At 42.3% G+C, this 27,990-nt stretch overlaps 1 protein-coding gene across 1 annotated transcript; it reads right to left on the bottom strand.

Moving 5' to 3' along the window:
* Positions 1 to 4: 4 nt before the first annotated feature.
* LOC308388818 (striatin-like) lies at positions 5 to 27,942 on the bottom strand. The gene is made up of 17 exons (XM_080869759.1): positions 27,594 to 27,942; positions 14,253 to 14,356; positions 11,967 to 12,040; positions 10,078 to 10,156; positions 8,904 to 9,068; positions 8,605 to 8,740; positions 8,344 to 8,506; positions 7,506 to 7,616; positions 5,460 to 5,603; positions 5,212 to 5,348; positions 4,460 to 4,635; positions 3,926 to 3,973; positions 3,718 to 3,839; positions 3,458 to 3,625; positions 3,225 to 3,365; positions 2,527 to 2,715; positions 5 to 1,571 (listed from the first exon to the last, which is right to left on the bottom strand). The coding sequence occupies exons 1-17, from the start codon at positions 27,804 to 27,806 to the stop codon at positions 1,402 to 1,404; spliced, it is 2,340 nt and encodes a 779-aa protein (XP_080725885.1). The 5' UTR covers positions 27,807 to 27,942; the 3' UTR covers positions 5 to 1,401.
* Between the last annotated feature and the right edge of the window lie 48 nt (positions 27,943 to 27,990).

The raw sequence follows: 27,990 nt of genomic DNA, 5'->3' as shown, positions 1-27,990 counted from the left end.
CAAATTAACATTTTACAGCAGGTTTTATTTTGAACATACTTTCATATACAAACCAGTGACTGAGAAAATGGCTCATTTGAAGCTGTACTCTACTCGTACAACATCGTAACTTTTCTTATTACCCTCCTCAGTTTACAGTAAACTGGAATTGCAGGACATTTCTCTTCCCTTGGTGTCGGATGGTCAACTCATTTCAAATAGTCCTAAAGTACTGCACTAATTTCCTGCTAAACACTGGACTACTGTAAATATCTGGACATGATACATCACATTGTAGTTAAGCATGTCCACACGACTGGGGAAAATTACATACAGTACAAGCCATTCACTTCAAACATGAGCAAACTGGCCAAAAATCAGTTAATTATGCCTAACGTTGACATCTAGAACCAAGTTTGAATTGTAATTATATAACCAAGATGGTTTACTTTGGACACATATGTTGGTAATCTTACTTCTGAAGTGTACAATTACTTGAATCTAACAAACAGGCAATATAATTAATGGTTTTTATCACTCTACCAGCTTTGAAATGCACAAAACTGATTCCCCAACCACACTTATCAAAAAGGAGCACTCAAACTCACGCTGCACAGTAAATTTTAAGACTGAATATATATTTTGTTTATTATAAGCATTTGTAATTTTACATCCAATGTTAAAATCAACAACTTTGTGACAACCAGCTCCGATTCGCCGCCACCCCCCTCCCTCCCTGTTCCCCGAAAACAAGCTTGTTAAAATAACGTTTTCAAGACCTTTTTAAAGCAAAGGCACATTTGTCAATACGTGTTTTTAAAAAGGAAAATAAAGGCAGGCCAGCAAGCAGAGTCAGTCTGGGAAGCAGACAAAGAGGAAGTGAGAGGCTTCCGTGACAGCTCCAGCGGACCTTCGGTACCCCACGTTTCTGGAACACAACAACAAAACCTGACTTGGAGTAAAGGGCCCGGACCTGGTTTTGTCTCAGAGGGAAGGTCGAGGGCCTGAGGGATCCGGGGTGAGCGTGAAACCACACGGGCAGAAGAAGAAGACAGGGCTTGAGACTTCATTTCTCCACTTCACGCTCTAACACTTGTCCTGAGCCTCCGAGCTTTCGAGGTTAAATTTGAGTCTGTATGCAGGGGCGCTGTGGCCGGTCACACCCAGGCCTGCCTGGATGGTAGATGGGGGACCAGAAGGGCAGTTCCCCTCCCGACTGGCCTCCCTGCTGACCCTTTCTATGGACAGTCACAGCCCTGCTAGTGGCTACATAGTCTGCAAGTCCGACAGGAGACCAGTGGGCTGGGTGAGGTGGGATTGGATCCCTGCCTGAAGGTCCTTCCTCTGCTGTGTCGCCATTGGTCCCTGATCACGGGAAGATGAGTCAGAGAGCGGGGCTGTGGGGGGAGACGCAGCTCCGCGTCATACAAACACCTTGGCGAGAGCGTCTGCTCCAGCACTAGCAATGTAGCATTTTGACGGATGGAACGCCACATCGTGGATCGATTCCTCAAACTTCTTTCTGTGAGCCGTGAACTCCTGGATGCAGGTTTTACTCTCCAGGTTCCACAGACGGATAGAGCAGTCGTGACCTGTGGAGAAGATGACGAGTGAGAAGAGTTGCAGAAGTGAATTTGCGCGAGTATGAACAGCTTTATGAATAGGGATGGGTACCAGTATCTGGTGCCATTATGGCACGGTAGTAACTGTAGTAACCAGACCTACTGAGATGTCATACACTTTGGATTCTAGCCAATCATTTTACCTTTGCAAGCGTAGTAGGCGGGCCCAGGTACGCATGTTCTTTTAGAGCAGAGCTACAGATTAAAAATGCCCTGGCTGTACTTCACAGCAAAAGATGCAAACTCAGCAGCAACAAGTGCTTTAAGGTGATACTGTGCAAAGGAGGTAACACCTCGAATCTGATGAAACACCTGGCGACGCATTGAGTTTTTTTTAAAAGCCGAGAAATGCACTGTATTTGATAGCTTGATGCAAGACCTCACACCACATCTACTGCGGGTGTGGGTGCCTGTTATCGGACCCGGAGTTAGCAACATCCCCCAAGAACCCGAAGAGGAGAGTCCTGGCCCCTAGCCCTGCCAGTGTAGCAGAAATGATGACGGATGATGATGCAGCAGCAGCTGTTCTTCTCTGCGTGAGTAGCTTAATGTTGTTCATGTGTAATTTACGTTCTGTGTTCTCCATTCTTTAAGCACCGGTTCGAGCACCGGCACAGTTTCAAAAGTACCGGTTTGGTACTGGTATCGGAAAACGTAAACGATACCCATCCCTATTTATGAACACTCTTATAAGTAACCCATAACAGTGTTATAGAGAATAATCCTTTAATTGTCCCACAAGGGGAAATTTGGTGAATATTTTGAGAATTCTAAACACTGTATATTTTCTTCTAACTTCAGACGCATCTAAAATGTTTCCAAGTAAATTCAGCCGACACACTGTTGGGCGAATCCACCTAATAAACCAGAAAATGTTAGTTTTGGTAAATTAAATCTAGGATAGGGAGATTCATAAGGTACTTACTGCCTGACATAAGATAAAGTCCATTAGGGTCCACTGCTAAGCTGGTGACAGCATCCAGATGGGCCACCATGGAGTGAATCAGCTTCCCACTGTTGTTGTCAAAGAACTTGATGTGTCTGTCCTCCTGCGCAGTGATGGTGATGGGTAGAGTGGGATGGCTGAGGACCTTGTTGATGTGAGAGGGAGTGCCTGTTGAAAACAGATGAGCACAATGGACTTTAAAACAGCAGCTATGAGACAGCAGAATAACTAAAGGGATGATCGGTCGGGGGGAAAAAAAAAAAAAAAATCTCTTTTCAAAAATTTACAAATCAGGGTTCTTGGCATAAATATAAATTATGGATTTAAATGCACATGTACAATACAATTTTAGTTTTGTAGACCTCTCATAAGTTTTTTTGATGCTGAAATGCATATTTAGTGTTGTAAAACACATATTACAAATACTAAACATTAACATCTATCTCCAGATCTTTCTAAAATTAAACTAATTTGGACAACAAGCAACAGCAGCGTTTTATTTACTTCAGCCACCACTAGATGTTAGTAAAGACCCTTTATTATGGCCTTAACATGTCTTCAAAAATAGCTTCAACCCCTGAAAACTTTTACTGGTGATAAGCTTTTAAGGTTTTTCCTCCACCGCTATCACACTGTGCTAGTGTTGGTGTGTTAGTGACCAACAGCTCCAAACCTACCTGGCTCCAAATTGGACTCCAGACTGAGAACCAGCTGACGGGTCTCCATGTTGAAGAGGCCGATTTGCCCGTTTGTGAAAGATGTGACCAGATGAGCTGGATCACTGCACACCAGATCTACCGAGGAGGGAATTCCCAGCTCTGGTACAGGAAAAACACAAACAAATTATTTTACCTGCTCAGTTGACAAAATGTTGAAAAACGAGGATAAGCAAGACGAGTAAAGTCAGTACTTTTGTTTTCGTTGAATACTGCGAGGGCAGGTGAGGTGGTGTTGGCGTCCCACAGTCTCACCGTCCCATCCGCGGAGCAGGAGAGAAGGCGCTGGTGTGCGCTGCTGTACACCAAACCCCAAACAGAGTCCGTGTGTCCGCTCAGGGCTCCTCGCAGCACAGATGGATCTGTGAGAGAAATAATGAAGAAGAACTCCATTCAGACATCGTGATCTGATTAGAAAACCCTCAAATTACAACAAAACCCACGAGGCTGTTACCGTATGAGTCGTACGGGTCGATGTTGGGATTGGGGGTGTTCCAGCACTGAATAGTCCCGTCGACACCGCCGCTGAAACACTGCTCCCCTGTACTGCTCATCGCCACACTCAGTACAGCACCCCTGTGGTGTAAATCATGAATCATCTATTAAACCAGCACTAACACAAAGTTTTATTCACGCCGTGTTTTGTTTTTGTTGTTTTTTACCTGTGAGCCCTGAAAGTGTAGATCGGTTCCACATCTAAGGACGTACTTCTGCAGACAAACAATTTGCATTTTATTATGACATACAGAACTAACCAGCAGAGAATAAATGTCAAAGACTTGATTAAATGCTTTAATGTGCCGTTGCACCACTGAGCTGACATCACACTGTTTAATTGTCTTATTCACAGTAACTGTTCCCCTTAAAAATGACTTCAGCTTCCTAAAATCCAAATCACTACCAGACTGTGTGTGGGCTGCAGAGTTGTGACACGGCAATAACAAGTCTTGGGAAGCAGTGTCGTCAGCTCTTTGTCACACATGGGATCGGTTTCCTGTGACTGTATCATGTGACGGCACGGCAACAGAGACAAGCTCACTCCTTACGGGCTTCCAGTCAAACAGACGAGCTTTTCTCTTTAATCAGCGTCGCTCTGCTGCTGCAGCACGACACGCTGAGCTCAGAGCGTCTGTGCGTTTAATTATTAAAAAACAAAAACAAAGGATGAGGTGATGTCTGAGTAAAGGCATTCGTACTTTTTGGCAGGAGCGGTCTTTTGGAGATTCCACATCTTGAGCGTGTGGTCTTCTGAAGCGGTGATCAGGACGGGCTCCACGGGATGGAAGGTCAGAGCCCGAATCCCATCAAAATGACTCCTCAGAGTGAATTTGGGGTTCCATGTTTTTCTCATGGCGTCTTTGTTGTTTCCAATCTGAAGAGAAGATGGCAGAACTCAGCATCCAATCAGCAGAATGAACAGCTTCATAAAGTATAAGCAGCAGCTCAGAGCAGAGCCACAGTTGGATGCGAAGGATTTTGTTTATTTATTAGCAGCATAAAGTAACAGTTTCATAGATTTATATATAAAAAAAAGAAGTATGATTAAAAAAAACCCTCAAAGGCAGCATAACTGTCACTATTTACTGCCTGTCATGAAAACAACTTAACATCTTTGTTAATTTTTCAGTACTTTGATAAACATCCTTTTTTTGCATAAAATAAACATCAGCCCATCTTAACACAACAAAAAAAACAAAAACTTTTGGAGCCACGTGACTTATATTATTGCAGTAAATGTGATCTAAAAAGATCTTTTATCTTTATTACATTTTGTTGGCAACAGTTTATAAAAACAGCTTTTTGATGTGTTTTTCCCCTGTGACTTAGACAATGTTGTTGCGATCAGAGAAAGAAAGCAGGATGCCACATAAGCTAACATAAGGAAGTAGTTTTCTCTGAAGAAGTGGTCCTGTGAGTCTTTGAATGATTTCTGTGTTTTCCTACTCACATCGTAGGCGAGACTGTCGGCCTCGTTGGCCACAGTGAGTCCAGCCAGCTCCCCCAGGCCCAGCTCACTCTCCATGGCCTCGTCCGTGCTCATTATGAAAGACTTCCCTGAGGTGGGCGGGAAGGTCAGCGACTCAACTGGGAAAAGAACAAACAATTAAATAAACATGCAACCCGATAACTTTGTGGGCAATTTTATCTGATCTATTGTTTGACTTCTACATCCTGCTGGTATTTTTTCTGGAGCACCTTCATCCGTTCGGTTTGCATCGTGCTCGTTGAATCGGGGTACGTTGGGCCGGGATTGAGGGGCGGGTGCAGGCTGGATGTGGGATAAGTCCTCTGCATCTCGAAGGTTAGCCAGCATGTCCTGCAGCTTGGATCGATTGGGTCCTGTTTAGCAAGTCAGGTTAAGAGTTAAAACAAAAAACACACACATAAAAATATTTTGTCAAAAAGCTGCAACTACAGGCTGAAAGAAAGAATGCAGATAAAGACGGAAGGAAGGCAGCATTAAAAGGCAAGAAAATAAATTATAAACTCTGATTGTAAAGGAAGGAAAATGAAGAGAAGCCACCAGAAAAAACCTCGTAAAATGAGAAAAAGAGAAGTTGCTGAGGCGCATTCATCACCAAAGGGTGTGCTGTGTGGAGAGGGTAACTTCAGACAGAGCTGCGTTTTGAGGCGTGATAAATGAATATATAAATGTATATGTAGTGTTTACTGTGCAGGACTACAGGGCTGCATGCATTTCCTAACAGAATTAAACCTGATTGTTCAAGTAAGTCGTTTGACTGTTTTTAAAAGTCTCCTTGTGACAGAAAGCAAGACTGCAGGCATCAGCTTAGCTTAGCATACAGTCCGGAAAGAAGGGCAATAGTTGAGCTCAGAGCAGCTGCCAGGGAACCTGCAGAGACTTGAGGTAGTCCCTGGGGATGTGTACGACACGCAAACATGGAAGTGGACTTTATCTTCTAATCTATTTGCCTTTATACTGGGTGTAAAATATGTTATACATTGTATATATGAGGTTTCAGCAGGCCATGGGCTTGTCTATTCATTTGGGAATTGAGCCCATTTTTCAGGGTTTCTGGAATAAACAAAAGGCAATTAACAGCTAGAGCTAAATGTAATCCCTCTTTTGTTTCAACACATGTTCTGCGAGCAACCGGAGCCTGCTCAAACCAGATGGTCAATAATGAATATGCAGATATCTGTTTATATTAAAAAGATTGCCAATGGGAGGAAAGCTCTGTTGACTCTTACCTGTTGTTTTCATATAATGGTCTCTGAATGGGTCAAACTAATAAAACATAACAGACTAATTAGCTTCAGAGGTGGATGTAGCTCAGTTTCCTTACATTACCGTAGAGGAAGGGCAGCTGTTATGCTGCTTATAGCCAACAGATGGATAACAGAGTATATTGATCGTACAATTGAATTCTCAGCCCAGTAGAAATATTTCTCCCCCCCCAAATGTCAAACTACTTCTTAAAGTGCCAGATGATCTCCTCCACACAGGCACCAAAGTGATAAAGCTCCAACACAGCAGGAAAAAAAGCCAACTGTGTAAAGTGGTGTTACAGTCAAGAGCAGAAGAAAGTGAAGCAAACTTGTTGTTGATCTCATGATTCAATCACAACAGCAGGAAAGCAGAGCGTGGGTCTCAAAACAAATGTGAAATCTAAGAGCTCTCAGTGGCTGAATGGGTCTGAAGTGGGCTGCCATTATGAGAGCTGTAGTATTCAGCTGAGTCACTTCACTGAGTCACTGAAAAAAATAGCGTTTAATTGCCATCAATTTATGGCAGCGGCGAAATTACTCGTTACTGTTGCATCAACATGGCTGACAGATGAGGGTAAAGATGGTGAGGATTATGTTATTATGACTGGAGAAGATACAGAAACAGATGACTGAGGGTACTATTGCTGGCCCAGATGGGACACAGATGGACCTATCGTCACGGCTAACTCATTAATCTTATATTTGACAGTGTAGAGGAGAAGATGAATACGGCTAAAAAAAAAATAATAAAAAAAAATGCTTAAATGGGATAAACATGCATTGAGCATAACAATGAGTTTGGACAGGAAAATGATCACCAGAAGACAGAAGAGACATCAGTTTGAAAAGACGAAGAAGACGAGAGACAAAAAGATAAATGAAACTGAGGAGCAGCCAGAGACGGAAATGAAATTTTGTTTTTGATTTTAGGCTTTTTGGCTTAGCTCAGGAAAAGTCAGGCTCTACAAAGAGAGGAGAGGGAGGGAGGCAGCATCGCCCGACAGGACTTACTCTTCACCCCCTTTTTCCCCTTGCGCTCCTTTTTGTACTGCTCCTTGAGTTTGGTTATCAGGCCCGGGTCCACGTCCCAGGCCTCAGAAATGGGAACCTGCTCGTCCTTTTCTACACAGGGAGAACAAAACCAGACCGAGAGGCTGTTGAGGAACTGGCCTGGTCGAGGCCCGATTTGCCTCGCAGGGCCAAGGCTCATGCTCTCCTGGAGGCTTCCCTCAGGAGAGCAGAAGGTCTGAGGTGAGCACCTTTGACATTACATAACTGGGAGCAGCATTTTCAGGCATCTCTTTTAATCTGCTCACGATTTCTTTTCCAGTCTATGTAAAAGTAATGGCAGGGTTGTTAATGTCATGTGGCGGGTTCTCAGTGCTAAATCTGACCAGAAAAATCATCCCATGCATAGTCTAGTGTACTGACTTTAGGTTTACAGATGACTCAACACTAAGATCTGTGGTCAGAGTCAAAGAAAACACCTCAGCATGACATTAAGCCCATTTTTTTTGATCAGTGAGATACACCGGGAACACACAAACAGGAGTGGGATGCACATTGTGGTCACAGGTTGGCTGGCTATGGGAACACACGGTGGAAAGGATAAGAAACTATGATTAAACATAAACTCCCAACATCATGACTAATGACCACAGCATGATATGTGAATGACAAGTACTCCATGAACGGTCACCAAACTGAAAACAAGATCTTTACATTTACTCACAGATAATACAAAAAGGAAACATTTTGATATCATAACTGCTCTAATTGTATCTAGTGTCTGGCTAATAGTGTCATCCACTCCAAACTCTGATCTGTTGGTGATTAACGTGTGACTCACCCCAGTCTGTGCCGTCCCCGGTGCCTCTAGTCTCTGGCGAGGTGTCCATCTCGTCAGGACTAGACAGGAAGTCGAAGCCCTTCATCACTTCCTCTGTGTCAGGGTCCTCAGTGGTGTCCATACTGGCGGGCGACGTAGACGATGCAGGCTTCTTCCTGATGATCTGCAGGGAAATCATTGCCGGCCTTTGTTAATAGTATAGTAACAACTTCTGCAAAAACACGTGAGAACAGAAGGTGGGAAGGTCGACTGGTTTCTTACCGTCCTCGATTCCACGTTAGTCCTGTCTTTCCCCTCGCTCTCCTCTTCCTCGTCTTCATCGCTGAACTCAGCAGCTGCATTCTCAATGAACTTGAAGGCTTCCAGTACAGCGCTGGTGTCAGAGAGCTCCGTTTTCCTGTTGAGTGAGAATGATTCATGCATTAAACACACAGCTGCACTAACTATGCTTTTAAAGCAAGCCTTTCAATTCCATTATATCAGCTTTATTTGACTTTCATTTTCAGTCATTCTGTGATATACAAGGAGTGTATAGACACCCTTAAAGGGTGTATGCTCACCCTCTGGTGCCCTTTGTTGTTGCGTCTGTCCCGTTGACCAAAGGCTCGGTGCTCGTGCGTTCCCCTGTCCTTCCAGCTCCATCCCCGGCTAGTCCTAGCAGTGCTCGGACTCGCTGGGACTTTACATCTAAGATGGTGTCTGTGTAGCCCACCTCCTGTAGGTACCTGGAACAAAGTAAGAGGATTTAAATATGGATGCATATGGTTTCCCCCAAGTTTTTAAGTAATATTTGTGCAGCAGTAAAGTCCTGCAGTGACGCAAAGAAAGACAAAATTAACCCGGCTGCGTTACTTTTACTGTCTTGACCTCACCATGAAAGACACAAAAGCACTTCTCGCTGTTAAAAATGTCTCTAACAGTCAACAGTCTCACCACGACAAGCTACTCATCAGATATTACACCTGCCCTGTGGGGACGCAGAAGAAGCTTTAGCAATCTGAGCGGGCGACTGAATGAAAGGGAGGGGTGTTTTAGCACATTATTGATCTGTCCCATGAAACGAACTCGTGAATAAATTGGCTGCATCATCAGGCGGCATGTTGGGGCAGATGATGTGTGAGGCTGCCTGATGGTGTCTGGTTTATTTACAATGACAGACTAGAGAGCAGGATGATAGGATAACCACACTCTTGAGTGTGCTGGGTGCACCAGAGGAAAGGAAACACACGGAGCAGGTAATGATGGCTGCTGGCCATGTGAGGGAGCCCTTTCCCACACTTTCTTTTTTGGCCCATAGTAAGTAGACTGACACAAGGGACAAATATCTCAGAGAAATGTAAGCAGAGGTTGGAAATTGATTAAACTTGATTCAAACCAACGCTTTCTGCTTATTGGGCCCATTCTACGTGTTTCTACAAAAGGGTTTCAGTTTTCTCGGTTCTGAGTTTGAACACAGTGAAGAAACAGCAGAAAAAAGGTGTGCATGTGACTCAGGGAAAGGCTGTCATGAGTTTGACGTAACTGATTTGCAATGTGCAACTGCCAGGGAAAAAAAATTGCCTCCAGCAATGATTAAGCAATTAATAAGCTTGGAAGCACACCATTCCAGTGATTTGGACATTTCAGTTCTCAACAGAAGATGTCGATTTCAGTGCAGTTAATTTTAGCGAGTTTAGTAGGTTTCTGGGTTGAAGACAGTTTTTTTGATCGAGGTTTAAAAGCGCGTGCACTCACTGTCTGAGGAGCTGACGGCCTTGTTTCCAGGACAGCTGATTGTTGAGCGATCCAGAAGTCTCGTTCTCATTGGCCTCGTCTGGAGAGAGACGAGGAGGACACAAATCAGGGCAGCGCAAACAGACATTATTTCCACTCTGTAAACACGACCGAGACATTCCTAAATCACAGCAACCATACACTCGTGTACTCAGTTTCTTTCAGTCTATAAAAGGTTAAACACACTTATAGAGAAAAGAGTATGGTTTCTCTTTGAATCGTTCCAGTGAAAACGAGTTGATTTATTAATAAACTCACTTAAAAAACAAACAAAACAAAACAGCTTTAAACAAAAATATTTACATCCTTTAAAAATTTTTGTTCATTTGACAAACTGGATTTTGATGCTGCTTTGACTTTAAAGTGGATTTTCAAAAACTCACTGTCACCAGCTTTTTCCGTGATGTTAAAGCAAAAACATTTGATGTCGTGTGATGAATTCTAACACCGCTGAAACGACTCGTCTCTGCCCCACCCGTCTCATGACATACTAGAAAGATCAACAACGTGTGCTGGTGCTTCCAGCATCCAGCCCGACACGCTCCGTCTTTCTATGACAAACAATGAAGGTTTTCAAAGCTCACTTTGATACTTTAAGTCAACAGTCCGTTGGCGAGTCAGCTGGGAATTTTGCATGGAGCACAGAGACGCGTTAATGAGGTTTAGACTGGGTGGGAGAGTGTGCGTATTTATGTGCGTTGCAGGGTGGAATTGGCAGGGCAGAGAGATGAGAGTGCCTTAAAAACTGGGTCATGCCTAATTCAAGAGGGTGATGAGCGGGCAGGTGTGCCACCACACCAGCAACACCTCCCACTTCTCGTCTCTCACTCCCCCCACCCGCCCCCATCAACCAACACCTCTCCCCTTCACCTCCTCTCATTCATCAACACTTCAAGGGCTCGGGTGCTTTGAAGAGCTCTGATGAATAGAGATGAGGAGAGGAAATATCCCAATCTGACTTAACGATGGCAGTGGACCCAAACATGAGAGGCCAATTAAACTATAATAATATAACAAGAAACAGGTAGCATGCAGATTTCAGAGTGATGCTGCTGTTAAATAAGGTAAAGGAAAACACGCTAGAGATGGAGAACTGATGCCCAGCATCAAAGATTAATTTGTGCGAATTCTTCTAACTTGGTTTTAGTCATGCAAAGAGATTTGGTTGCATTTCCCAGAATTCTTGGATGTACATTCCCAAGCATCGAGCTCATTTTCCAACAACTGTGTAGCTGCTTTCCATCAGCAGGTTGAACTAGAAATGGCTACATTTTCACATTTCTACGCTCTTAAGGACTTCTTATCTATGTTGAGCTGAGAGGGAGTTGCACCCCTCACTTCAACACTAGTAGCTTTCATTGTGTGGACTGTTTCTGTTTTGATTGTTGTTCTCACAGCATTAAAGAAAAGCAGTCATTTTCATTACAGCTTACCAAGCAGATTAACAAATAAGTTAACAGGAAAAGGAGCACATTCTCGCAGTTGTGAGGCTACGGCAAGGTAATACTTGTGCTGTTTGAAAACTCATTACTGATTTACTGTTTCAGCTCCAATTACATTGTTTCTAGAAATCGGTTTTCCAGAAACAATGTCACTGTCACCCTGAATAATCCTAACCATTTCTCAGGAACTGGTTTCTATGAAAAACCTCTAAATGCTCTAGAATGAAATATTTGTACTATGGCAACGAAACCTAATCTTTCACTATTCAGGAACTTCTGAACAGATCTATCGAGACAAACAAGATTCAACACGATCGCAGGAGCTTCACCAGAGGTATGTGAACTCAACAATCACAGTGATTTAGTGTGAGGAGGTGGAGCTGGCCGTTTGGGTCTCCATGGACTTACCCGAGTCGTAGCTTGGAGGCTTCATGTCACCTTGGTTTAACTCTGTCCCATATTTTAACTTGTGGTACTTGGCTCTGGGAGTAAAAGAGAGAAAGGAGAAAAAAGGGGGACAGAGGCAAATAAGTAAACAGGATTGATCAGAAACGGCCCAAAAAAGCTATTTAAAAAACTCATTATGCACAATATTTGCATAATAAGCTCCCAAAGTCGGCCCAGCTGCAACTTGTTCTACTTCTCACAGACCGGTTAGCTTAAACAAGAGGCACACTTGTAATAGGAACGTAAGACAGCGTGTACCGAATCATTAAATAGCATATTTCTGACAGTATATAAAACAGGACTGCTTTGAACTCGAATTTCCAGCATTTATCGGCTCATCGTAGTCTCCTGTATACGAGTGAACATATTCAAATTAAATTATTTGAATGTTTAGAGACAAATAAGGAAACAGGTAAATATTCACATTTGAGCAGCTGAAACTAGTAAATCTGTCTTTTTTTTTTTTAAACCAAAAAAGACGACTTAATCAGTTTTCTGTTAACAAACAATTAAGTGACTAATGTTTTTTTCAGCTGTGGGGGATAATATATGCCAACTGACATAATAACCTTTTACTCTACAAGCCTTTAGGTTACAGTCGCTGAAATTTTATTTAATTTGTTTGACATTTCCAGTTGCTGTTCAAAACGGATAAACATTAATGCAGTTTACACATACAGTGATGACATCACAGTTTCAGGTGATTCAGCTTTCGCAATAATGACGTGAAGTTTCTTCCAGTGGCTTCACACGCATCCACAACAGTGGAGTCCACACAAGGAGAGCTTGTGTTCACTCATGTCTGTGATGCAGAGGAACCATCACATGAGAGCGGTGTGAAGCAACCCCCATCAAAATCTAATTCATTTTAAATTGGGTACACCCTACATTCAGAAAGCCATTCCTGATATTGCTTTGAGATACCCTCGGAGACATGACCGGTTGCTTAGCAACCAGGCATAGTGGTAGTAATTCTGGGTTAAGTGTTGCTCCAGAGGCAACGTCTGTAGTGATCTCACTGGAGAAAAGTAGACAAATACATGCTGCAAACAGCCAGAAGAAGATCTGACGCTCAAACCCAGAACGATGCTCCTCGCAGAGCGCATGGAGGCAAAATATAACTAACCTCTGAGGTGACCGGAGGAACGAGAAAGTGCTAACCCATTCTGACACCTGTCTAACTCAGTTGTGTTAAGGCCCTCATTAGCCTACACAATCTCCCTGCTCCCAGATCTAATTATGATACCTGCAGCCAGCCATTTCATTTGTTACCTACCCCAGTTTTCACTTTCTTGTGTTTAACCTTTACTTATCCAGGGAGGACTCTGCTCACTGTCTTGGTTCAGCAATGCTTCTTCAGCTCACAGGCTTCAAACACAATCAGAGCCTTCGACTGTCAGCCACAGAGCAGTTACATACATCCTGTGTGGTTGCTGAGACAGTGATCCGAGTGCCTGGCTACATAAAGAATGCACTAAATCACACTTACAAAAATCCAGAGGCCTATTTTATCAGTTTAAAGACTGTTAATTCTTCAAGCCCCGCTGGGGTAATGTGCTCGGTGGCTTAGAGACACTTTAATAGAGATGTGTAGACATCACTGACATCTCTGTTCCAGTGTGCAGCCATGCTTCAAAGAGAAAGGGAAATGCAAAGTGTTGTCACCACCACTACTACTGCATCGCCCTTTCGTCTTGGAAAGAACGTGCCAACGGTGACCTCGCCTTTGGTAGAGAGAGGACTCCTACTCCTTCCAATTCTGTCCTCCTGCTGGGGACCGTGCAGCCATGAGCATCTGACAGCATACAAAGCGTTCATGCCAACACTTGCTCTCAACTGGAGACATAACACCAGCTGGACTCGGGGGAATCTCTCTAGCACTCTGCTTCTGCTGACACCAGCTGAGACATCAGACTGGGACAGAGAAAATAAGAGGAAATTTTGGGGGGGGAGGCAAAGAAAGCCCACTACTCTTTAAGCATCAGTTTAGCTCCGTGGCTGAGCAGGCGACACGGCATATGGCTGAAACACAGCGGTTCGAATCTTTATCAACAAATCCAACGTGATGCTTTGTTGACTAGTGAGAATCTGACACAGCTACGGTACCCCTTAAAACAGTCTCAGTGGCAGGAACCTTTTTTTTTTTTTTTATTATAAAACCTGAAAACACTGCATTTGTTGGAGACTTGCTGAGGTATGTGTGTGCTGTGGGTGGGCTGCAGAAGAAGTGGGTGGTAGGGCACTCACCTCTCTTGCTTCAGCGCATACTCGAGCATTTTGATCCTTCTGACAAGGTCTTTCTTCAAGTTCTCCTGGCCTTTCCTTTCCCCCTGCAGGAAGGCGATTTGGGCCTGAAAACACAAAAATAGGACTGTCAGTAAATAGCTGAGAGAGTCACAGTGGTTGCTTTTATAAATAGAGCTGACGTCTCAGAGGTTTTGCCATCTTAGATATTAGTTAACGACGTCAAAGAGATTTTCAGATGTTGCCTCACATCTGAAAAACAACTTCTTTTGTCAAGACTAAAATAGGATGATGTCAAATCAATGTGTGTGGCATGATGGGAAATACAAAGCCTATCTGTACTATTCTATTTTAATCTAACCTCCTCACTCCCCCCACGCGGCAACCGTCCCCCTCCCCCTCCACGCCACTGTCTTTCTTCACTAACAGGCAACAGCTGTTGACGCACTCGGTCTGAGTCAGCGTTACATTACATTGCCGGGTACCACACGCGTGCGGCCATGTGTGCACACATACACACTCGCAATGACAGCGGTGTAGCATACAAACTCACGGTGTAGCATACAGTACATGAGCTGCAGCAAGGGCACTAAAAACACAATCCAGTGTGAAGTGTTTTGCTGTGTAAAGAAATTTTTAAAAGGAAAAAGAATTATCAAGAGAGGTAAAATTACTCTATATGGTTGTATTTTATGAACCTTATTATGCCTTTTCATCCATTAAAGCAAAGCTGGTATGGCTGGTTTTCACCTTTTGAGTCCACCATGCACGTCCTCATGACAAATATTTTCCTGGTGACACCGACATTAGCAGGAATCTCAGAGGACTTTGGCAGGTGTTTATGTGTCCGTCTGTGGGCAAAGTCTTTAAACCACGCAAGATACACGCACAAAACAACACAGAGGTTTATTTAAGAAGAAATTCAAGGTAAAATACAATCCAGCCTCAGTCTGATGATTTGATGACCCAAGCCTGATGTGTCTTCATCTGGCATACACAATATTTTTGAAGACAATTAGGTGATTAATTCAGAGAACTCATTGAGATTGCTGCTCAAGTAATTCCATCACAAGATGGTCTCTAGTCTTTTATTATTAGATAGCCCCTCTGTTTTTATGTGGTTTTAACAAACTCAATTATTGTGAGGCTGGAGAATGAAAATCATTTTAAACACAGGAAAAAGGCTGTAAAAAGTCACAGATCCTGTAGAGAATTACAGTATCGCCTCCGAGTTTTAGCCAAATTAGCAGACGTTTCCTTCTGGTTTTGTTCTGTAATAATGCTATGTGTGTCTAGATCAAAGAAAAACGCACATTAGCATACATTTTCACCTGAAAAAAAAAAGAAAAGAAAAAAAAAGTATGCGTTCTTCCCAGCTTAAAGATTCCCGTTTTGGTTAAGCGTGTATTACATCCTTATAAATATGCCTTCCACTAAATATAGTCACAGGAGCCAAATAAAAGATAAACCAAACAGACACAGTCCATCGAACATTATGAGGTTACAGCAAGCTGGGCAAATGACTCTTAAAAGCTGCTAAAGTGTGTAAAAGCTGTGCTGTTTACAGAGAGGATGAGAATGCCGCCGTTTCCATTTCACTGCTATAATAAAATTGCTGTAGAATCCATCTCAGTTGCTAAATGATCACAAGAAAAACAAGAAGCACAAGAAGGGATTTAAGTGCCTCTGTGGAGCTAGGAGGAGATGACAAAATTAACTGGAGTAATGTTGAAAATCATTAACACAACCTGAACAGCATCATTAAGGTCGATATGTTGCAAAGAAAGATGGAAAGCAGGAGCACAAGTCTGACTGCTCCTGTGTTTAACTTCAAAAAGAAGACGACAATTCCCTCTAAAAACATCCAAGCTCACATCTTAAGGGGATGGCTATTAACTTGTTTCCCTGCATTTCACTCTACATGCAGAGGATGGTGCGAGTTTGAGTGGGTTGTATCACAGTTTCACATGGATAGCAAGTAGCGCTGCTGCAGCTACTGTTGCCTGCAGCAATGAGTCATGACAGCACTTCAATCTGCCTCGAATTATTATGAGCATTTCCTTCATCTCTCCATCACCACAGTCATCTGTAGATGAACTCATCAAAACCAGCCTGCTGTTGTGAAAGTGCAATTACACCTCAGAGTATTTGTCCTCAGTGTGACAGTGCAAACAGCATGGAGTTCAGCTAGGATCAGTCGCGTGATAATAGTGTACACGTGCTTTGCTTCTGAAAGCTGGGTAAGCAGCCACTCTACCTCATACCACTCTAACCATTATATCTACACAGTCTCCAGTTCCTTATTCAGCTTGTTTTATGTGCATTGATCGATAGCTGCATCCATAGTAATGTATTCGGGACTGACAACAACAATATTAACTTTTACTCATCCTTGAGCCACTATGGATGTTGATGGACAAACAAACAAACAAAAACTATTAAACTTTTACTTATTTTTCTCATATTCATATATTGTTATGGTGGATCCAGGTGGATGTGCATCCAGCATAGCCAGTGTAGAGAATGATGAGTGTACACGTTACACCTGGTGCTACTTCAGAGTGTCTTAGGTCAACTGAGAACAGCTGGATTTTTGGCTGGGCTAAAGCTCAAAGACGAGGATGCCCAATCTATAAAGGGCGATGCTGAGGAGAACTGCCAGCTTTAGTAACGTCATGTCACTGAAGTGTTTGTCTTGTGTTGATGTTCAGCTGAATGACTTGTTATTGCAGTTCCAGTTAAGACAAAGGCCAGAATTACTGCTCAGCTAAGCTGCTCTATAACTCAACTAAATCTTCCAAAGCACACATAAGAGAGACAGAAAATGATATACAAATACTTGCAGAATAACATTTTACTTGCTATGTTACCTTCAATATGCCCTGGCAGCAGAAGATTTATATTTCAGTCCACATTTCAGAGCTTAGACACAAGAGCTATAGACACAATTTCACACCGTTATGTGAGCAGGTAAAGGGTGTAAGATTTTCTCAGCAGTGATGCTCTGCTGTAACCTTTGATGCATGTATGGGTTTGTGTTGTCCATTCTTATCATTCCAATCAGATTCATGCTAAGACGTGGACAACAGGAGGAGGCAGGGCTGTAAAGCAACTGATTACCTGGTGGAAAACCAGGTGAGAGGGCGGCAAATTAGAAGAATGTAGTTATAAAGGACGGAGGGGAAAAAGGCTTCTTTCAAAGAGAGTAAGATCTGAGGAGATGCGCAAAGCTTCAGCGTCAATTAAATACAAATTATTTTATGCTCTGAATCATGTAAAGCTACTCTAGTAGAGTCCAAGAATAAAAACATGGAGCTGTCCAAGAACAAAACAGGCTCATAAAAAGGTTCATGATGAAAGTAAAATAATAGAGTGTAGAGGACTAGAGAAAATTACAGTAAAGTCCAAATCATACACATCACAAAAAAGACAGTAAGCCCTTATTTATCAGATGAAACACAGATTTGTCCCTGCGGGTGGACTAATGATCAGGTTTGTAGTAGAGCTGGGCGATAGAACGATAACGATATGTATCGCGATATAACTTTTACTCGATAGAGAAATTAAGCTATCGCGATAGACCTCGCCGCTCTTGTCCTCAAAAAAAAAAAAAAAAAAAGGTCAGCCAATCCAAATTAAGCAGCGCAGAGCCGAACCAATCACAGCCGCAGCGTCACGTCGCGTGACTTGTTACGTACAGCACAAGTGCCAAGCCGCAGGTGTGTTTGTTTGGGAAACAGCCAGCGCGTAATGGAGGAAATGAGTGTGCCGACTAGAAAAATCAACCGAGCGTGACCGAAGAGAAAACAGATGATGGTTCCAATGCCGGAGAGATTGTCGGACGGAAGAGCCATAGAAGTTCCGTAGTGTGAAGGTATTTCGGCTATTTCAAGTCTGACAAAAACAGAGTAGCGTGCACTGTAAATGTGCCGAAAGCAAGACTGGAAATACAATAAACTGGTGCATGCGTCACACTGTGCGCCACGTTATTGTTTCGGTGAAATGAATTTCTACAATACTGTTACTGTTAATTCTACTCTCTGCAGTGTTTAAATGCTTACATATACACACAGTTACTGTCCCTCCACACATACGACTCGGTTCTGCTTCTATGCCCCAGCTTTGTTTACTTTTTCCCACCGAGGCTTCTAGACTTCTGATTGGCCAACATTTCTGCACGGTTAGGAATCTAGCGCCACCTGCTGCTTTGGCATGTTCATAGCAGCGTTTTCCTTCATTTCTGCCTTTATGTGTGGACGGGATTATTTTTTAAAACGAAAACGGAAAATCTCCGTTTTCAAAAATACCCATGTACGTGTGGACGTAGCCTCAGTCTCTGACTGGAAGCGCTAATTCGTCATTCGGCTTTTGTCAGACTAAAGTAACTGTTAAAACTGTTTGAAAAGCTCAGCTATACAACAAGGAGAGATTGAGAATTTCCTTTTAGTTCTCAGTTTATTTGATATTGACAAAGGTTAGTCAATTTTGTCTGTTCTTCTGTAAAACAAACTAAGATTTATTTTTAGAATTAATATTTTGTTTCTAAGTGGAATTGACAATTTAGTCTGTTTCGTTTGTTCTATTTTGAAACTTAAACGCTTTAGCGGCTGTCTTTTGTGTAGTTTGTAATATTTGCCTTTATTTATCTGAAAAAGGCTCATGTTCCTTAAGTACATCTACCCTGTTGAACTTATTATGGGAAATAAATATTTAAATAAAAACAAGCTGCTGATTATTTCACATTTTACTTGTGAGCAACGGCACATTTAAATCTTACAAATATAGTTATTTGGCTTATATCGTGATAGATATCGTTATCGCCTGAAATGAAAAAAACATATCGTGATATGAAAAAATCTCATATCGCCCAGCTCTAGTTTGTAGGTATGACAGAAGGAAAAGAGTGGCGTCAATGATGACTTATTAATAAATGGCTTTTGCACAGAAACACAGAAATGATCATGGGATGAGAAAGGACACAAATAAGGAATTAGAAAACTACTGCATCAGGAAAATCATCACAGCTTGGCTGGCTCTTAAAATAAGTTATACTGTTTATACTGGCTCGAATCCAAGTATCAGTAGCGATCACTGCTTTGGGGCACTGAAACTGGATAACGAGTAAAAGGGTCCACTTACAACTTCATTAAGCTAATTTTGGAGCTATTTTCCATTTAATGGCTCTCATATCGAGTGAATCTGGTCTTTATTTGCTGAAGCAAAAAAGTACATTTCAATTAAAATGTGTCACGACTGCTTCAGTGGAGAAAAACAGCTCAATTGTTTCCACAATGACAGCAAAGGCAAGGCCACACAGTGAAGTCCTATCAGATCCAAAACGATGACAAAGTGTAAGAACAACTCCAAAGGCTGTTATTTCACTCCGGCTCAATTCACTGTCTAATGTTCCACCGCAGATGAAACTGTACATCTGTGCTGCTTGAGATAGCAAGTGGCCATTCACTCCCTTATCCACATGAAGCGCTGGCCCAGGGACCCCTGGAGTCCTGCCGTGCCAGAGATAGAGAAGAGTGCGGCTCTGTGAATCTCTGGCTCGCCATCTCTTCTCCATCAAACATTAACCTTGGGAGGAATGCAATGAGTCAACTCTGGCCATAAAGAGACACAGGAAGCATTTAATTCCCAGCCTCACACTGACTGCATTATTGCGCTGCTGGATAAGGGCTCCTTAGTGTGTCTGAGCAAGAGACATGTAGAATGGGGCATGCATCTAGAGCGCTGGGCTTTTCAGAGACAGGAAAAGAAGGCAGAAGAGAGAGGCTAATGCTAGGATAGAGAGGAAAATAAACAACAGCCACTAACCTCTAGATCCTGGTAAGCAGCACTGGTAAGATGGTTGGCTAGCATTAATCTCTTCTGTTTTGAATAACTCTATTCTAAATTTAATTAGTAAAATAAGGAAACATGGACAGGTAGCAGCTTTCACTGCTACTCTACTACTAAATGAAAATATATCTAAGATACAGGTCTACTTTATTCTCTTAGAGTATTTAAAGGAGATACTGATTTTATAATCTTGCGGTATCATTTAGTTTGATGACTGTGGCTGCCATACCATTTACAAGAAAAATCATCTTCATTTGTAACCTTACCACACTTGCATGACTCTGACAAGAGTTAAAAGGTGGATTACTTAACCACACAGTGTTGGCAATGAATGAAAGACAACAGAAGGAAAACAATTCTGTCAAATGTCTTCTTCCGCCTTTCAACTTCATTTTCAGTCAATGAATGTATGATGACTGCCAACCCCATTTCCACAAAATTTAATTAAACAAGACTTTCAAGTCTACGATTTGCGAATGCCAGACATGTTTTCTTCCAGACTAGTTCTGCGTCACAGTCAAAGACGTCCGCAAAACAATGAGTCTATTTAATCAACACAGTGAACAGTGTGAAAAATCCTTCAGCAAGGCTGAGCTCATCACACGAAAAAAGAAATTTGCTGGATATTAATGCATATTTTCGTGAGTAACCACATGCAAAAGAACGGCCACGCAGGCTGGACCTCCAGCCGCAGACTGAGAAGGTGGGGGCAGGGGGGTTGTGTAAATCCCACGTTTACAATTCAAACATCTTTTCTTTCAGGGAACACCGGATTTACTCTCACCATCACCACAAACTAGAGAGCAACGTGATGGCCGCCCCGATAACTAGCCAAGTACATTCCATGCATGCCATAACAAAAGTATCAAAAGGAAGAGAGGAGAAAAAAGAAAGAAAGAAAGGAGCCAAAGAACAGAAGAAGCAGCAGGACAGAGGAGCTGGGGCTAATGTAACGTGGCTACAGCAGATAAACATGAGCTCTTTGCAGCTCATCTGGAAAAGAATGAATCTTTGGTATTTGCACCTACTATTTCGAAACACAAGCCTCTCGTTTACATGGACACTTTGTCAGAAAACTATTCATACTGAAGTGCAAAACAGATATTCTGACTCAAGATGTTGTTGGTTGGATTTGCTCCAACCTGCAATGTTTACCAAATCCTCAGTTCATGTAATATTCTATAGCTACACTAAAAGGATCCAAGTTTAAGACCTTTCTGATACCACGCTGAATTATTTGGTACCCTTTCAACGTAAAGCAAAGTGTAAAGGTCACAGTCATTATTGCAACACATTTTTGCATGGTCTTTGCAAACCCAGCACAAAAAAGTACAGAGAACTCAAAACTCAGTATTGCATTGATACACAAGTAAGGAAATCAACAGCGCCATAGAGACAGCAAACTCACTGATCACTTACCGATTTGCAACATTGGGTGTATTAAAAACAATTGTGGACAGATATATTAGGAACAGTGACCACAGCTTAGATATAAAGTCACCTTTTATAAGTCCCTTTGTTGCAGTTGTACATTAAGGTTGAGTCCAGCTGAAGTATTCTTTTTACTATCCTAATGCTAACACCAGTTGCACAACCCTTTAGCCGCCTCCTCCACTCAGCATGCCAAAGGTAACTTAAGTGTTTGCATTATGACAGCTCTTTCCACACCCGCTCACTTCCAGTCAGACAGCACCTTTTAAAAGGCTGCAAACAAACTGCATATATTTCAAATTCAGAGCTCATGTGCATGAGTAGAGACTCAGAAATGCTTTGATGAGCAGCTTAGTGTTAGTCTGTCCAAACTGTGGTGTAGATTTCTGCTTATTTTTCTGGAATATCTCTTGCCTCCCACCTTTTGTACAACACCCAGAAATCAAAAGACAAATAATCAAACTGGCAGAGGCTGCTTCAAGTCAAAAACACATCGTTTTCACTTGAGCTCCATTTTACACTTAAACCATCATCAATCTCATGTGGAGCCGACACCACGGTGCTACCTCGGAGGGTGCAAACACAAGCCTTTTTTGTTGGGCTTCTTAAGGACAAGGGTGCTGCATCCCATGTTTCTGCATTAATATTGCATAAGCCTCGCGTTGCACATGCAGACACGAACACATGCAGGCGAAAAGCTACATTTTCTTTTTCAAACATCAGCATTTTCTCTGACAAACAGGTTGCACGGCTTTAAGGTGTTGTCTTTGTGGAACTGCATGTACTTCAAACTCAGAGATCAGCACAAACAGCAGCTTAACAAGGATGAAGAGTGTGATGATGTTCAAAGTCTGAAACAGGCAATTTTAAGACAGAGTTACTAAAAAGAAAAGAGCCTGTGGGACTGAAAGGTCTGTGTCGTCCCCGTTTTCTATATTACTTTGGTTTAAAGCTAGTTTGACACAGTTTTGACTTAATTTTCAGACGTATGCAGCGTTATCATTTCTTGTATAAACTATAATATGATGCAAAATGTGCTGGTGGATAAAATATGAGTAGAAGTTTTAGAAAAGTTCGACTCTAATTTGTTTTAAAGACAGGGAGAGAAGCATTTCAAATAAAAAAGGCAAAATGACAGACCAGATTACATCGCATTGTCACCACATTACATCAAGACAACAGCAATTTGATCTGGTGAGTACACCAATTTACAACTCTGACAAACTGCTGACCTCAAATTTACAATAACACGAAAGGAGGCAGCTCTCCCGCACACCCACGTAGGCAGATGAAGGCTGTAAGTGTGAATGGAGGAAGGAGAAGGGAATTAACAAGCCGACAAGGCGGTTCTGCAGCACAGAGAAGGGCTCTGGTGTCAGTCCAACGGTGGCAGCGGAGCAAAGCTCAGAGGGCCGGGCTTTAGTTAATAAACACAGATCCAGTCGGGCTCTTTCACAGGAAAAACACAATCCCCTTTAAACTACTCATTACATTACAAGGGAATATTTCATACGAGGTGTCGATAGCTGCCTTCTCAGTCTGTGAGATCTTAAAAATGTGCACAGTGTTTCTTTGGGAGCCCAAGTTTCCTCTGCCAGTTTCAGAAGGCAAGGATATTGAGAAACCGGTACTTATACTACCATATTCTTGGATGGAAGCACGTACTTTTTGTACTTTCCCACTCAGAGGCGCACACTGAGAGGGCAAAAATAGCTTCAGCTTGGGGGTGGACATAGTATCGACTCAGGAATGACGGTGACTCCCATTTCTGAATTTTTGAATGCCACGGCATGCTTGTGTAGATGTTTGTGCACAGTTCGGTCCTTCTTTTTGCTGCACCATTGAGTTAAATATGCTTCAGGTTTTGCCATTAGTAAAAGTAAACACAACATCACGGCAATAAGTCATCTACCGGAGGCAGGGTAATTCTAGGCTGCTGCCGTCCACACGGAGTGAAGTAATCAAATAGCACGAGACTTCTTATCATGGTAATCTTATTCATGGTAAAAGCTTTTGGTGCAGAAATACAAGAGATGCTTCTATACTGTGAAGACAGCCCACGTTTCAGTGTGCACCCACATGAAGCCATCCAACACCCTGTGTCACCTTCAACCTTCTCCTGGTGTCAAATTATGGCTGCTGACAAATACTTCTGGCAAGGAGATACTCCACGGAGCAGGGATTTCCCCATAACTGGACAGCTAAGGGAGCACAGTGGATGGCCTGTACAGGAAGTCATTTTGATTCAAATTCAATCATCATAACTGAAATAGATCAGCAGTAATCAGCACAGCAGGGTGATGCGAGCTAAATCAATATAGCAATATGAACACGATTTTTTTCCCCCCTTTCTAAATGACAGATCGCTCTTACAATATGAAAATTGTATGTAAAGATCCTGGTAAATAACCAAAGGTCAGTTCGGTTTACTGGCCCCTTCTCTATCATTCAAATTAAAAACCAGCTAAACTAAACAGGCAAAGCCCTCCTCTAGTTTCAGTGCCAACATAAAGCTACTCTGACCGATCCGATGGCAATTTGAGTGACTGTTCAAGCGTTCAACTGGAAAGTAATTATCAGACCACTGACTAATTAAAAAACAGAAAAATCAATCAACTCTTTTCCATGGTATATAATATCAATAAACTCTTTACACTGATAGACACAATCCATGGCTCCTATTCATGCTGGATACTGTAAAGCTGTCTTCTGGTTAATTCTATCCAGGTTTTTATAACCTATTATAACTCGGACACCAACCCTTGCAGGGACTGGATTAACAGGAAAAATAGGAAAACCGGGGGGAGCCGCTACAGCTCACCTGGTCGAGCAGGTGGCCCAGTCCTTGTTGCAGCTTCCTAGCCCGTTTTCTGACCATAATTCCTCCTCACTTTCCTGTCTACTCTACATCTATATGTGTATCAGATTACTAGATAATAACCAAATTCAAGTTTTAGGCTATCGGAAGTTACATTTTATCTTAACATGTTTCTGCAGTTGACAATAAGCATTCTGTGGTATGGAGAGAACTCAGAAAACTTTGATAGATGCATTATGCTCACAACTGCCTTAGCAAAACATTTCCTAGTGTACGCAACATTAGATTTCACTGCTAAAATAACCCTTTGACATTGTGGAAAATTATATTTTTAGCTAGCTAGCTGCATTTTGTTACCATTTCAGTCCTCGTTTGCATATTGTGGTGCCGCCCGTTTCCACTCCAGTGGCTACAGTTTTCTGCACAGGACGCTTGAGCTCCATCACTATACATTTGAAGAAATTACACTGAAAAAGTGATTTCCAGTCATTTAGGCAGGTTCATTGGTTGTTAGCTGCATCTTCAGCAATTAAAAAAATGCATGTATTTGCTGTATTTCTATTATAAACTCTAAATTGAGTATCTTTGGGAATTTTTACAGCTGCTCTGATAATAGGAAAGGTGGACAATGTAACAATCACCAGTTTTTGTACATAATTTAAAAAGATTTATTAAGTTGAAATGAAATAATGATTATTCGGAGTTATTGTCATCGACTGTTATTGCCAAGATAACATACTAAAGAATAACTAGAGCTGTAACATATGACCACCAGCTCAACAAATCACCTCGACTGAGTCAGTCCACTTCTTACCAATGATTACTTTGCTGTAGTCAAACCATGAACGTATGATGTACAACAGCAGGAAAGGTTGGGTAGAGGAGAACAGTTTCTGTGCAGCTCCAGTAAAGAGGAGTGGCTCTGAGCATGACCTAACAGGCTGGCTGGACAACATTCCTACAGTACAAGCCCTGGGTTTGCCTTCCTCCCAAACAGTGACATAAAACACAGCTCCAACTGTCTGCCATTCATTGACTACACCACCAGTAATAAAAAAAAGGAACAAGGAATCCTGAGAGGTGATGAAACCGCTACAAGTACAACCTTGTCAAAACTTGTAAAGATCTCATATAAGATTTGAGTCTACAGCTAAAAGAAAGACATTGTGCAGACAAGATGATGAACACTATGAGAGGTATGTTGCAGTCGGATAAGGTGGAGAAGAAACGAATGCACTGTTGATGCTGTGTGGTATCTTCCATCAAGGCTCTAGGTCCACAACAGCCTTTCATTATTCATGCATGTCTATTTATGCTCATTTAAATGACTTGCTATCCTTTCTTCCTCACTGTGCCTCTTTTCCTGAAAGTTAACCCATCAAGCCCCTCTATTGGAAAAAGTTATGTATATCTGTGGAATAAGTAGGTGTTCCTCAAGGGCACAGCAAGGTTACTCTCCATGTGGAAGATTTGTAATATGTTAGTCATCGTTTATAATCCAATATAGTGAAATATTACCACTGAAAGACATTAAGGTTAACAGCAATGTTCACAATAGACAAACTAGAGGATTTATTTTAACCAGATACATCCTGTGCCACAAGGATCAGAGCACAAATATGACAAATCCAAAAGTTGCCAATTGTCTGGTGTAGAAAGAATGATTTTCAAAGGATTAACCAGCCTGGGGTTACGTATGACAAAAACAAGAACTCAAACTGAGCGCGCACTTTTTGCCGCCACAAATAAACCACCTAAAGAGCCGTACAGCAGCCTCTCTGTGCTTCACCGCAGTTGTTGCAGCTCCTTCGCTGATAAGCTTGCTTCATGACAGCACACAGGAAGCTCAATACCTCAGCCAGACTCAAAGTGCCGCATGACGCTGATGACTCAAAACCCTACTACACTGATGAGGGTACGTCACCAGTTTAGAAACAATGCCGTGTCTCCCTCTCCTCCCTTTGTTAGCTGAGGTCAGTAAATCCATGGAGCTTCCTGCTGCAAAAATCACAGAAAGTTCCGTTTGGGATCCAGCAGCTGCCGCCCCACAGCCAGGTCAAAATATTGGAAAGAAAAACATCTTTTAAACATTAGGTACAGTGACAAGAGCACATCTACAATAAGCTGCCCTCTCAACTCCTAGTTAAAAAAAATAGTCTGGTGGAAAGAGCCCAAAATCATTTTAAACAGACCAAAAAAAGAAAAGAAAAATCCAATAAGGCTTCGTGTATTATAACCATTACTCCTGGAAGCCAGTATAGTCAGCATGGGTTAATTATTCACCTGCATACATAGTGAGAAAATTCAAATTCTAGTCTTACTGAGAATCTCAAGAAGATGAACTTTGTCAGACATCAATTTCTCGTTTAAGCAAACTCACCACTAAAGATCCCAGCTTGCATCAGGTTTGCAGATTAACAAAATTATAGTTCATGGGACGAAAAACCTGCTTTGTTCCTAAAATAAAATAGAACAAAGCAAGAAAGTAAAATAAACCGCGAATAATTTATTCTGATGCCAATCGTGGAGATATCCCCACACATATATTTTTTTTAATTTAACCTTTATTTTTACAGGTAGCCCTATTGAGACTCAGTGACTCATTTACAAGAGAGACCTGTTCGATCTGTAAGAGAAACGCCGTGCAGTGTTTTAAATTCAGGCATCAGGAGTGGCTTTACATGGCAGCTAGCTTGCGATAAGATTCATAAACAAGACATAGTTACTGCACTCTCTTGTGTAGTGTGTGCCGTCTGTCAGCACTGGCAGCTCCCGAAAGATCAGAGCATAAAAGAAACCTGCTATTATCTCTCCACATCATTTTTTTAATGGGACTGGGAATAAAGCACGATTCAAACAAACACAGGGTGATAGTAGATTTAGCTCGAAATAGCAAGTAGCCATAGTTTACGTTACACATGAACTATTTTGTCATTAAATCTAGCAATCACCTTGGTTTTAAACTGATATATTATCATGTTGAAAAACGCCTAAAGCGAGTTTATCAAACTATAAAAGTAGAGGGTAAGTTTCGTGGTTTTCGCCACAGTAAATAGGTCGCAAACAGTCGTCGTGCAGCTGGCTGAGAGGGGCGCTGCAGCTCGTTTAGCCTCTGAACTACAGCTAGCAAGCTAACCATTAGCCCGAACAATCAAACACACAAACTCAACGCGAGTTACTAGAAAAGGCCAGCCCTGGTAATGCCGCTAATATGTTGTCGTGTACAGAAAAAAATGCAGCTTTTTTACCTGTAATTCGGCTCGTTCCACCTCCCATTGTGCCCTTTCTACTTCGAAACGGGCCCATTCGTGCTGCAGGAAGTGCAAGATCCCCGGGATACTGTACTGCGCCCTAGCCGCCTCCCCAGCGTCGCCATCGGGCAGAGGTCCTTTTCCACCGCCGGGTAAAATGGAGTTGTTATTATTGTTGAAGAACACGCCGGGCCCCGCCTGTTCATCCATGGCCGGGCTCGGTGGAAAGCTTGGTCCGTTGTCTCGCTGACTCGATGTGCTATATATCAGCGGAAGGGTAAAAACCTATTGACGGCGTTCCGTCTCCTCGGCTTGGGGGAATGAACTCACTTTCTGACAGCTAGCTGTCATCCAATGACGTCACCACAAACTCCACGCCTACAGCGAGTTGGCT

This window comes from Rhamphochromis sp. 'chilingali' (assembly GCF_963969265.1).
Source record: "Rhamphochromis sp. 'chilingali' genome assembly, chromosome: 20".
Lineage (NCBI taxonomy): Eukaryota > Metazoa > Chordata > Actinopteri > Cichliformes > Cichlidae > Rhamphochromis > Rhamphochromis sp. 'chilingali'.
Note: the sequence above shows the minus strand (reverse complement) of the source record. Positions and strands in the feature narration are given on the sequence as shown.